We start from the raw sequence: 13,339 nt of genomic DNA, 5'->3' as shown, positions 1-13,339 counted from the left end.
CTCTGCTCTTTATATGGTCACAGCAGCAACAGCTGGAAGCAGCATGTCAGCCAGCCCCGAAGAGAAACTACCAGCTGCTCTCCCTAGTAGTTTCATTTTCTTCAAGGCCAGCTGTTTCCTTCAAGCTCACTGTAATGAAAAATACTGTAGCAGCAACATGTTCATGAGGCTGCCCCACTCACCAAGTCTGGCAGAAGGGACAATACTCAAGCTCTTAGTTCTTTAACACCACCTTTGCGCTACTGCCACCAGGTGATGGAACAATTCTCATGTTAACATTTCTATTGTAGCATCCGTTTTCCCAAGGAAGCCATACTAATTTCTCAAAAGAAATCAACTCGGAAAATAAAATCCTTGCTCTCTAAAACCTATAGCCAAGACCGTCACAGACTCCACAAGGGTATGGGTCTACCTGAAGAGATTAAATCCAGATAAACAGTCAAATATAGCAACTGGTTTTGCATTCAGCATTATTTTCAGTGGTTTGGGAATGAGGATTGAGTAAAAGAATGCAATGTTTGTTTTCTTAAACAATAAACAAAATATTCAGGGGTTTAGGAAGCTGAGGAGCACAAACATTTCAGCTCAATGTTTTAAAATCTCTTTCCTTTAAGACAATAGAAAAGTACTTCTATGCTTCTGCTGATTACCTCACCCCTCAAATCTTATACACAGATGCTTTGCACTGTTACACATACACTGTAATAAAATACGTACCTATAAAATATTACTGCACCATCATCACAAATGTACAAAGGCCAGACATTCAATGTAGATACTTTAGGATTCCAGTCCAAGTCCTGGTGAATCTCCAGTATGGAGATGTCACATGGAAATGTTCCTCTACCCTGAGAAGCAGCAATTACTCAGTGAATAAAACTCATAATCGCACATCCATACTATTAAAAGGTAATAATAGGCAAAATCTTACATACCTTTGCAAATTCTATGTTTTCTAGGGGTATTCCACTTATTTCACTCAGCTGTAAAGTGAAGAAAAATGGCACATTTAATACTATTCCACAATGCTATTCAGTGTCTACATAAAGTCAACAGACCTGCCAAATCAATTCAGTTCAATTAAAGTATTTTAAAACCCTCTAAAGAGCCAAAGTATCACAGTATCACAGTATGCTAGAGATTGGAAGGGACCTCAAAAGATCATCCAGTCCAATCCCCCTGCCGGAGCAGGAGCACCTAGATAATGTTACACAGGAATGTGTCCAGGCGGGTTTTGAATGTCTCCAGGGAAGGAGACTCCACAACCTCCCTGGGCAGCCTGTTCCAGTGTTCCGTCACCCTCACTGAGAAGAAGTTTCTTCTCAAGTTTAAGTGGACCTTCTTGTGTTCCAGTTTGTAGCCATTACCCCTTGTCCTATCATTGTTTGCCACTGAGTAGAGCCTGGCTCCATCCTCCTGACACTCCCCCTTTATATATTTATAGACACTAATAAGGTCACCCCTCAGTCTCCTCTTCTCCAAACTATAGAGACCCAGCTCCCTCAGTCTTTCCTCATAAGGGAGATGCTCCACTCCCTTAATCATCTTTGTTGCCCTGCGCTGGACTCTCTCCAGCAGCTCCCTGTCCTTCTTGAACTGAGGGGCCCAGAACTGGACACAATATTCCAGATGCGGCCTCACCAGGGCAGAGTAGAGGGGAAGGAGGACCTCTCTCGACCTACTAACCACCCCCCTTCTAATACACCCCAGGATGCCATTGGCCTTCTTGGCCACAAGGGCACAGTGTTGGCTCATGGTCATCCTGTCATCCACTAGGACTCCCAGGTCCCTCTCCCCTACACTGCTCTCTAACAGGTCGTTCCCCAACCTATACTGGAACCTGGGGTTGTTCCTGCCCAGATGCAGGACTCTACACTTTCCCTTGTTATTAGTACAAAATTCCAGCCACAAGGTACAAGTTTTTCACATTTATGAAGTTACTAGTGTGTCACATGTGGCATTTGCATCATACTTCTCTACAGTGAAGGGGTGACAGAAAAAGGTTAACAGAAACGGTTAGTAAAGGCCAAGTTCCAAGATACAAAGAGACCAGCTGCCCCATGTTAAAGCTTCAGGTCCATCACAGTTTACCCTCAGCAGCTTCACTACACAAAAAGCTGTTACCGAGTCAGCCTAGGAGCAGGCAAAACCAGAAAACTCACACAACTACAATCCAACTCCACACACCAGCACTTCCTACCACAATAACTCTAAAATTCCCCAACAAGCACTCATGGCTGCTCTTTTGCCCTGCAGCTGCTGCCCCTCTTGTGCACCTCCCCAGTGCACAATCCATCCCCTGGCCCTGGCCTCGGTGGAGCCCTCCCTCTGCTGAGCATCTCATGGTGTACACAAGCTCATCGCTGCCCCAGCCTTTACTCAAGTAGGGGCTGCAGTCTGGTCTCCATGACAATCCAGGCACTAACTTTGATTTATGTTTATCTCTGGCTGCTTATTTTCCCCAAACTTGAAGAGATTTCCTCTCTGAGATTCTTGCCTCTTTCAAATCCACTGTTAAAACAGATGTGTTCAAATTAAGCTGATGGTAAGAAAAGACTAACAGCCAGTGCCGTTTTCTAACTCATTTCCTTTGGAACCTAGGAGAAATAAACACTACTGACAAAAGCCAGACACTCTGAAATGGATCAGCCCTACACTCTGCTAATAAAATTTGCCTGAAAGAGAAGAGCTGGCTGAACAGATCTCTTACTACAGATGTGTCAAATTCAAGTTTCTCTTATTACTGGTGGCAATAAAAAGATTAAGACCTCTCAGAGAGAATGCTGCTGCAATTGCTCCATGCACAGCAAGTCTTATGACAGGAAAACAAGAGTAGCCAACTCTTTCAGATACAAGCAAAGAGAAGAAGAAATCATGAAGACTGCATGGAAGAACCTGTAGTCACAACTTCATTTCTACTTGAAAAATACAAGAAACCAGACCATAGCTTAATCTGTGTATGCACACAACCCCAAGGCTGTTGCATTCTATGGAAGCTGAACTAAGTTCCTCTTTCCAGCCTACCAGCTAAGCCCTAACTTACAGAAGCTGACTGGTTTATTAAAGTAAGGCTTTGGCAGACTTCACTGCTAGTGGGATCTTTGCTGGCTGCAACATCAAAGGTGGCCTTTTACGTCTCAGTACTGCCACATTCAAATAATATTTCTCTAATAACCATTTCTCCAAGAGTGGAACCCTGTGATATACTGGATTAACAAAACAGTTTCAATACGAGACACACTTCTACTGCTTGTTTCTGCAAGGATGGCACATAGATGCTTACCTGTCAGAAGCTTCTGACCTTAAGAAAAACAACAAAACATAACAAAGGCGTATTTCTTTCCAACCAACATGCAGTTCAATCTACTTGGCACAGTTATACTGTCCCTGAGCAAGAGCTCTCAAATCCAAACATGAAGACACTGAAAGGTTTGGTATTTTGGGATACCAAAATAGTGGCTTGAAAAAACAAAGTGACAATGGTTTAGCTTTTCTTTCACATGTGTTTTTCCAGGATAAGGGAGACAGATAATATCATGCTGCCTAAGCGTTAAGATACCACTTTTTTTTTCTTCTGCATGTATTCAACTGAACGCTTTGACACCAGACCATTATGTGAAATTAAGAAGCTGATAATAAATACAGCTTTGGCAATAGGATGGGACAGGTTCTCAGCTCCTGCGAAAAAAAATAATCACCATGCAACATGATTTTTGTAGCTATGACATCTCTGTGCTTCCCAACAGAGGACATCAATAAGGCTTTTAGATACCACAAGAAATATGTTAAACATTTTACTTTCTCTTTTAATTCTTCAACACTGCTGCTTTCCAGTACTACTTCTTGGAAAGAATCTAGTTTCATTTCTGATGGCCTCCATCGTCTCGATAAAACAGCAAGTTGTGACATGGATTTCATTTTTTCTACTCCTAGGAAAGAAAGATAATTTTATATTACCATCACAAAATCTATTATTTAAAATTAGGGGTTTTCACATAGCACAAGCATACTCAAATATGGAATGTTGCACTACATACACATACTAACCAACCCAGTATGTGTGCTGGAAGTAGTCCACTAAACAAAAACAAAACCAAAAAGGGGCGGGAGGACAACACAAGACGGGGGCTGCCACAGACTTAGGTGAAGGGGCTTCCATTTAGTTTGACTTTTTGCTATCAACTCCTTTCAAGGAATTTTTCATAGGCAGTATATCTTAGAAGCCATGCCACTTATTCTTCTTTAGGGTATGTTTTTTCCAGTCAGACCCAGCTTGGTTATGCATATCCACCTAACCAGACACTTGCCTACAGATCATAAGAAATTCCTCATCAATCTGGTATTTATATTCACGCACTTCACTTCCTTTGCCAAAATAAGCTTTCTGCGCTTGACTTCCAGATTTTACACACTAGTTATCAAATCCCACTTTATACCTACTACCCTGAAAAGTTTTAGTACATACTGCCTCCAGTCTTTTTATACTAGTTCCAGGTAATAGAGCTTTCTCTGGTTGACGGTACTGTTAAAGTTACAATGAGATAGGCAGAAGTGATACCAAAGGGCTGATTTTATTTTAAATCATTCTATAAACTTGTAACTTAGCATGCAGAACTTGTGGCTTTAGCATTTATGTCTACCATTAGATGCTTTTTCTTCATGAAGCCACCAGCACTGGTAAGGCTTCTCTGTGAACACCCTCTGCAGTCTTGCCTGTGACTCCATTTGTGCCGCCTTTCAACTCTAACCTATTAGCCAAAATTAAGATCCAGCCACCTAATGCTTCTGGGCATTCCAAGTCTGAAGCAGTTACATAAATTCTCTTCAGAGACAGAAAATAACCAATTTAAATATGTCTGCAATAGTGTGATGCAAAGCTATGATAAGAATCTTAAATGTAAATTATTCTACGTGGCATTATTTACCTGCTTAACGTATTCAGTGTTTGGCTGAAGAACAAAATGGAGTCAGTGGTAGTGGTGGAAGGCCTTACAAACCCCGACTTAAAGAAGTGGCCTATAACACTCTTCCAATAACCTCTGTGGCAGCTGTGGGTATGTACAACTTAATTTTCACAGAATCTAGTGGGATCTAGATGCATGTTCTATAACTGGGTTTAAGCAGCACATCTGGGGCAGAACTAGACAGTTATACAGAATATTCCAGAATACCTGGAAGCCCTGGTGTGCCTGTGAACTAAGTGGGCTGTATGGGTCTAAGAAGCAGCACCTCCAAACCTGCTCACTACAGAAACAGTACAGCAACTAATCTAAAACTGATATGAAAATATTTAAGACTGTGGAGTTTTAACTGAAGTCTGAGCTGATACATATGTCCACTGGAATCTGCAGGCCTCCTGCCATGCTGGTACTTGCACTGGCACAATTTTGTTAAAAATTAATAACACCAGAATTGAACACAGCTGCCAAAAAATTGGATTAACAGTTAAATGGGACTTCTTCAGCTAAATATGCTTGTGAAGAAAGTTCCTGAGTGAATGGAATTCACATTCTTCATCTATTAATTCTTCATCTGTTAATCTAGAGAAAAAACAGTGTGACCTACTTTTTTTCCTTTAAATTATGCTTTTGCATTCAGAGTCAAATTTTTTAAGTGCCTATGCAAAGGACAGTTTAAGAAATTACATATTTTTAATGGTATTTAGGCAGAATTTAACAGTCTGTTCTCTAACTTCTGATATCAAAGTTGTTTTCATGAACAAGGACTATTAAAAAATTTAGCATTTCATGACAGATGGATGTTTTTTCACTCGTGCCCGAAAACTACAACATGACTGGACAGCTGTGCTGACTCTAGAAACAAATTACATAGGTGCTGTGCATATATACATATATACATATTTCAGCTAACTACAAATTACCAATACTAGACCAAAAATTAAATACAAATAAAGGCACAGTATAGGTTTTATGTACAGTGAAAACATAAACATACAAAGCTGCCTACACTACTACTGTATGTCTAAAGGCTTCCAGTAAACTTACAAACTGGTACTGCTATTACTGCTTCAGCAGATCACAGCCTCATGAAATCTGCACTTCCACAAGCCCCAACCCAGCTTCACGCAAGGCTTACATTATTCTTTTTGATTCTATTTTTTTCCTAATTAAATGCTATTAAAATGGCACTGTCTTTGGAAAAAAAAGTGAAGTACGTTTTCCAATATCCTCTACAGAAAAGAAATCTAACATTATCTTCTTTCTCCTGAAACTATACCATTACCATCAAGTATTTCTAAGAAGACCTCCCAATTGCTTGAAATATTGATATCTTCTTCATAGATATGATAATCCAGAAATACAGTGCCTGGGTTCTTCCAGGTTTTCTTTCGTAGACGAAACCTACAAATACATTATGAAAAAAAAGCTGAGTTTTTATGAAAAAAAAGCTGAGTTTTTATCTGCTCATCAACATCACTGCCAGAGATTCAAAACTGAGTATTTCCTGACAAAACTGAAATACAACTCATTTATGTAAGGTTTGATTAGGTTTATCAGGAATGAGTCTTAACATTCTGAAACAGTCCTGACAGAAGGGTATCAACTACTTGCTCTTAGCACTGAACTTTTCATAAACACAAAGAGAACAAGCCTGTGTTGTACTCGTTCAGTGCAAGAAATGTGTAGGGAATTTAGATAAAGAATATTCTATTTAATATAATAAAACAGAATATTCCCAAATACTTCTGGCAATTTTGCTGCTCCTCTTTACCTTTTTTGCTGGGTTAAAAAGGGACGAGGTGAAGGATTAGAAGAGCACTGGTGTCCAATTTAATGTACTTAGGTTTACTGCAACAATCCAGTCACAACACAAAAAGCATGAGCTTTGATTTAGATAGAGAGATAAATAAAAGTATAAACAACTAAAGATTAAACAGATGCAAACGTTGAAGTGTAATGGTACGTCCACACAAAAGTCTGTGATGTGCCCCATAATCATAGGGCACTGAGAATGTAACCCAACCACAGCAGTCAGAAATCCTTTGGCCCAGTCATGGTCAGGAAAGGACCAAGGTGAAAAACCTGGTCCAGATCTACGTTTCTACTACTTTTCTACTACTTTTATCAAGAGGGAAGGACCCAACACTTGTCTTCCAATGTGTTAAAGACCACAGTAACTTATTTCTGCCCCTCTCATATCTTCCTTTCTCCACAAGAGGTGGAGGGGGGGAAACACAAAGCAACCCCACACCAAAACCACCCCACATTTTAAAGTAATATTTGATCAGGTAACTTCAATGGATTGCAATCTCTTCACCTGTCAGTCGTCAAGTCTAGGCCACACTGCTCTCGAAGCTGAGGAAGCAGCTCCTCTTTTGACTGTCGGACAGTCATTCCTTTAGCAAAAACGGCATCTAGAAGAAACTTGCATGGCTGTGAACAGAAAGTGATTAAGAACCAAATTTTAGAACAGAAAAAAGTAGATTTGCTTTCTGTTCACATTTTATGACCAGTCCATCCATCTAGCAAAGCGACCATTAGACTGCTTTTCATAAACAACGTAAGCAATTAATTGATTAAAATTAGGTTTAACTGATTTGTGTAGCACCAGCCTTTGACAAGTCATTCAAACATTGTGAATGCAAGCCACTGCAGGAATAGTGCCTTGTGTCTGTATTACTAATTGCTACCATTGTATTAACATTCTAAACAACGTGAAAGGAGCTTTTACATTAAAGAAGCCATACAATACTACAAATGCCACTCTCTTGGCTTTCATTGGAACTCCATGACCCCACGACCTAAATTTACCTCATTTCCCACTGTATCAGTTCAGCTTCAGTCTCTTACACTTATCCATCCCTGGCAGTGTTCAAGGCCAGGATGGGTGGATTTTGAGCAACCTGGTCTGGTGGAATGTATCCCTGCCTGTGGCAGGTGGTTGGAATTGGATGATCTGTATGGTCCCTTCCAACCCAAACCATTCTGTGATTCTATAATTCTTAATATGTATCCTGCAGTTTGATCCAAAAAATCAAATCAGAACTTCAGGTGCATGCAAACTTTAGAAGACTGTAATCTATATACCGAAATCACTTTTATACTTTTTGTGTCCCTAAAGATGCAGCAGACAAGTGAGCTGTGCTATTGCAAGAGAGACATTTTTGTCTCAGGCTTGTCTTATGCAGAGAGGGCTATTATCCAGCTGATCATTCTGATAAGCACTGTCTGCAGTGCATGAATGTGACAAATTATATCAGTACAGCATTACTGAAAACTGTAACCATGAGCAAACCAGCTTGTATTTGGAAAGAGTTCTACATGATTTCTATACGTTTAAGAAAAACAAAGAAATAATTATTTTCATCTGCACTCCATCTACGCTGCAGAGAGAGACACAAGGTAACACTGCAGAACACACTCCAATTTTATGCTTGGAACAGCATTAACAGAAATAACTTCAAGTTCCCTTTTCAAATCCAGGAAGTCTTGCAGGAAAATGCAGAGAAAAGAAGGACTTTTCGCCCCCAAGATTTCAGAGAAAAACCTTGGCCAGTATTTAATGACTCTATCTTGAAATATTCAAGACCTTACCTCTGACTCATTTACCAAGAGCTGATAGACTTTGACTCTGTATTCACCCTTCTTAAGGGCTCTTCCCAGTCTAATAGTTATCTGGAAGGCAAAAGGAGTACCTGTCAGAACTGATATAAAACTCAGAAGTGTATCTTGTAACACACTACTAATATGAGTGTAATAATTTTATGTGGCAAGTTAAGAAAAATTTGTAAATAAGGTTCTTAAGTTTGTCTATACAAATATATACGTATTTGTATAGACATATATTTATGGATAGACATATATACATATATTTATGGATGCAAAATAACTTCTGAACAACCTTATTATCATCAGAAAATGATGAAAGTGTCTCATTCAGCCGAACACTCTCAAACTCTTGATTGCTGGCATAGACTCTAAAGACTTTGAAGTGAGAAGATGGAACTCCAACAAAGGGCTCCAAATGTTGCTTGAAAGCAGACAGTGTAATTCTTTTATCAACATGTACCATCAGCCCTAAGCAAAAAAAAAAAAGACAAAAATGGCATGAAACACATTACCAAAAAAAAACTCTCTAGAATCTTATTTTCATACATTCACAATTATCAGCTGCAGCAAAACAATACTGAAAAATCATCATTATAGTTAATGGCCACGTTTCTGTTTTACCTAATGCTATTACCAGAACATTTGAGAGATTTGCTGTATTTTAAGTCCTTATGGGAGATACTCCTGGAAAACACAGCAGTTCCAAACTGCACTATTTTGTTATCAGTGAAATAACGGAGCAAAGTAGCATCCTCTCCATTCAGTAAGACAACTACTGGAGAGAATCAGAGGTACTGTTTGTTTGTACAAAATCGCTCTACAGGTCTCCCCTGCCTCAAGGGAGAGACAGAAGTGCTTCTGAGGTGGGGCTGGCCAATCACATGCCACCCAAACCTTTTCTTCCCTCCTGGCTTTCAGGATGAAAAAGTTTGGTTAACTCTTGTGTTCTGGAAGGCCACAGGATATCACAAGGCAATCCTGAGTCCAGATTGAGGGATTTTTTCATGGAATAATTTTGTAATTAAGGAAAAGCCACTGTAGTAATGTGAAATTCTGGAAAGTGAAGTTAAGAATTTAACTTTAGAAACTCTGCTTCCTAATATATGAATTTCAGACTACACTACTAACTATATATCACGATTATATTCTAATGAGTCACTAGATCTAAAAAAAACCTATTTAGAATATTTCACTGAATAAATTATTTGAATTATAAATCTGATCATGTTGTCATACTAAAAATACATAAAAGCTTTCCCCTCAGGCTGATCACTTATACAACTTTCATTAGACTTTCTAACACGGCATATTAATTAAATAGTAATAAAATCTGGATTATTTTAAGGCGCTTAAAGGAATACATACATTTTTGCCCTTCTCCCGAACCTTCATCTGCAGTGTAGGGTTCTGACTTAAAGTACATATATTGTGCTTCTCCTCTGCTCTTGCCACTTTCATCATATTCACTGTCTGTTCCAGAATCTTCTTCTGCTGTGTCCCAGGTTTCTTTCTTCCCCTGATTTGCTTTTGATCGCCTACTACTTGTGATGCTATGAGAATCAAGTCCATTAGCCAAGGGAAGTGGGGCATTGTCCACATTGCATAAAGTATCACTGCTATGACTGGAGCTGAGGATATCACTGTCCACTGAACTTGTACTCCTGTCATTATTTACATCTGAATCGGACCGTTCCTCAGACTGGATATTTTCTGGATCAGAAATCTGAATTTGGTTTTCAAGTTCTCTGTTTTCTGCTGATGCTGAAGAGTCTATTTCATTTAAAGGTGATTCAATATTTTCAAAATCACTGGCTTCTGTGCTTTTGCTGCTGTCTCCATTATCCCCCTCCTGCTGCTGCTGCTGCAGAGACAAGCTTTTAAGCTTCTCAGTGCTTTCTTCCAGAATTGCCTCTACAGATTTCATATTACCTATAGGTCCTTTTACTCTTTCACAGGCTTCATCCAAGTTGCCTGAATCTCCACTAGGCTTCTGACAAACTGCTCGTCTAAACTGAGATCCAGGTGATTGCTCTGGTAACAAAACATACAGTCTGATTGTATTTGCATGCCGATCCAAAAGTTTCCATAAGTGAGAATCTGTATATGCCACATGATGATCTAATGACTCTGAGCTTTCAATAAATACCTGGACATAAAATAACAGTGTTTTATTATGCAGTGTTATTTTAAATAAAAGTAAAAAGCAACAGTAACACACAGATAGGATTGAGCACACATTAGAAATCACATCTCTAGGAAACAGCAACTTTTAGGAAAAAACAAACAAACCAACCACATTTTGAATCAGACAAAGTCTGCAGATGAATAATGATTTCACTTTTCATAATCACGTTAAGATTGGAGTGAACTGTAAGAATTCTAACCAGCTGCAGTAAACACTTAAGTACAGAAGTGTAGCCATGTATCACTTAATGGGCACCCTTCACCTGTACACTAACTCTAGTTAAGGCAGTAATAAGCCCCACAACTACAGGTGGCAGTTTTTCTTTATTTTCTAGTATAGCACCAAGAAACCTTTAAATGTATTCATGGGTAAGCAACAGCACAAATTAGAACATAAGGGAACAATTTTCTTTCTTCCTTTTGTCAATGGCCACTGTGTTTCAGTGACAAGGCAAATGCCAGAGGGCTCACTGTAACTGAGCAACAAGTCAATGACATTGTTTCACTCAGCTATAAGCCACCAAAGCTTTCGCTAATCCTTCGTAAACTCAAGAACACACTATCCTTGATGAAATTTCAGACACCAAAATGTGCCAAAAGGTGTGCTATTACTACTGCAGCTAAAAGGGCAATGCTTCAGATGAAGTTAAGTAAGTAATAAGTCTCTCTTTTTCTGTGGCACTACACAACTATTATTGGAAACCTTTATTAGAAAACTTTCTGGAAAAAACAATATAAATTTGGCTGGGGGAATCTGCAGAGTAAAACTACTGAATTTAAGACAAAAGCCCACCAGAACTTCTCTTAGTTCTGACATTTGTTTTTCAAGAACTTTATTACTAAGAACAGGCACAGGTGTTCAGAAGGTTCAGAAAATAAATTATGCAGGCTTCATAGTAATATGCCAACCTTTGTTCCCTAATAAGGGTTGACTTTTAAAAGTCATCATAAAGTTGTTAACCTCACTATCATTTGAACCAGATGTCTGATGCTGAATCTGCTTTCCTTGTTACATACACCTGGTTTCACATATACTCTACAGTATTCATCAGCACCATAATATTTGCTAGTTAAAAAAAAACCACCAGAGTGAAATGTGACAGTTATCCACTGCAAATTCAACACGGCTATCCAGACCTTTTACAACACAACCGTAAAGTTTACAAATACATGAAGTGAACAATTAAAAAACCACAGCATGTACCTTGTTGCTTCTAAAAAAGCCTTCAGCTTTCAGTGTTTTGCTGGAAACATTCAGCAGACGCAAGTCATTGTAGCAGCGCTCTAATACTACCCGCATTGTTTCAGCAGGCAGGTGTGTAGCCTAAAGTAAGACATTGACAGGAAGGTAACATGCACTTCACATGTAACTTGAAGTACTGGAGCAAGTATTTCATTTTTTAAGATTATTCACAGGGAAAGGACAAGGTTTGCTTATTGACATATAAACTGCAGAAGAGAATGTGGGGAAAAACCTCCCAAACCTGTTCAATTCCAGTTCCTTTCCTCCATTATTTGATATGTAGCAAATACTAGTTTTTCCAAAACATCAGTAGACAAAAATGGCTTGGCTTTGCAGAGATCTCACAAATGGTTAATGACCAGCAATCAGCCTTATTTAGGGTACGTATCAAATGAAAATAAAAAATATTCTTGAGCATCAAGTTTTGCTCATTGTTCACTTAATTACACTGAATTTGAATTACTGAAATCATGTTTCATAAAGCATATTATGAAGTTACACCAACCACTGAACTAATTTACACAGATGTGACCAAGTAAAACAGCTGTCTTCAAATTTAACGGAAGCAGTAACATCCCATGGCTTAAGAACATCTAAAGATCAATCTGCATCTTAATAACAAGAGGCTGTTGGAATGAAACAGAGGGTTTGTAGGGAGAGTGGTCCACCTATCAAATTGATGTCTCTCCAATTTAGAGACAAGGATGTCGTGTGGGACAGTGTCGAATGCTTTGCACAAGTCCAGGTAGATGACATCAACTGCTCTACCCCTGTCCATCAGTTCCGTAGCCCCATCAGAGAAGGCCACCAAATTGGTCAGGCAGGATTTCCCCTTAGTGAAGCCATGCTGGCTGTCACCAAGCACCTTGTTGATTTTCATGTGCCTTAGCATGCCTTCCAGGAGAATCTGCTCCAAGATTTTGCCAGGCACAGAGGTGAGACTGACTGGTCTGTAATTCCCTGGCTCATCCATTTTCCCCTTCTTAAAAATGGGGGTTATATTTCTCTTTTTCCAGTCATTCGGAACTTCACCTGATTGCCATGATTTTTCAAATATGATGGACAGCGGCTTAGCAGCTTCATTCACCAGCTCCTTCAGGACCTGCGGATGGATTTCATCAGGTCCCATGGACTTGTGCACGTTCAGGTTCTTAGATGAGGTCTCAAACCAGATCCTCTCCTACAGTGGGCCCAAGGTCTTCATTCTCACAGTCCCTGCGTCTGCCTTCCAAGACTTGGGTGGTGCGGTCAGAGCATTTGTCAGTGAAGACTGAGGCAAGGAAGCCATTAAGAACCTCAGCCTTCTCCAAATCCAGGATAGCCAGCTCCCTGATAGCTTCCA

The 13,339-nt window shown here is 39.4% G+C and overlaps 1 protein-coding gene across 4 annotated transcripts in view; it reads right to left on the bottom strand.

Annotated features, from left to right (window-relative positions):
* USP47 (ubiquitin specific peptidase 47) overlaps positions 1 to 13,339 on the bottom strand; it is a 56,059-nt gene that overhangs the window by 1,675 nt on the left and 41,045 nt on the right. For all 4 annotated transcript variants that reach the window (XM_062620148.1, XM_062620147.1, XM_062620146.1 and 1 more), the window contains 9 exons: positions 11,959 to 12,078; positions 9,936 to 10,716; positions 8,863 to 9,038; positions 8,556 to 8,636; positions 7,279 to 7,394; positions 6,244 to 6,362; positions 3,799 to 3,929; positions 936 to 983; positions 718 to 848 (listed from right to left, as the gene is read on the bottom strand). In XM_062620148.1, coding sequence (XP_062476132.1) covers positions 718 to 848; positions 936 to 983; positions 3,799 to 3,929; positions 6,244 to 6,362; positions 7,279 to 7,394; positions 8,556 to 8,636; positions 8,863 to 9,038; positions 9,936 to 10,716; positions 11,959 to 12,078 — 1,703 coding nt within the window. The remainder of the gene's footprint in view (positions 1 to 717; positions 849 to 935; positions 984 to 3,798; positions 3,930 to 6,243; positions 6,363 to 7,278; positions 7,395 to 8,555; positions 8,637 to 8,862; positions 9,039 to 9,935; positions 10,717 to 11,958; positions 12,079 to 13,339) is intronic.

The sequence above is a fragment of the Pezoporus occidentalis genome, unplaced genomic scaffold (assembly GCF_034315485.1).
Source record: "Pezoporus occidentalis ecotype Australia unplaced genomic scaffold, CSIRO_AGI_Poc_V1 ctg22, whole genome shotgun sequence".
In the NCBI taxonomy this organism is placed as follows: Eukaryota; Metazoa; Chordata; class Aves; order Psittaciformes; family Psittacidae; genus Pezoporus; species Pezoporus occidentalis.
Note: the sequence above shows the minus strand (reverse complement) of the source record. Positions and strands in the feature narration are given on the sequence as shown.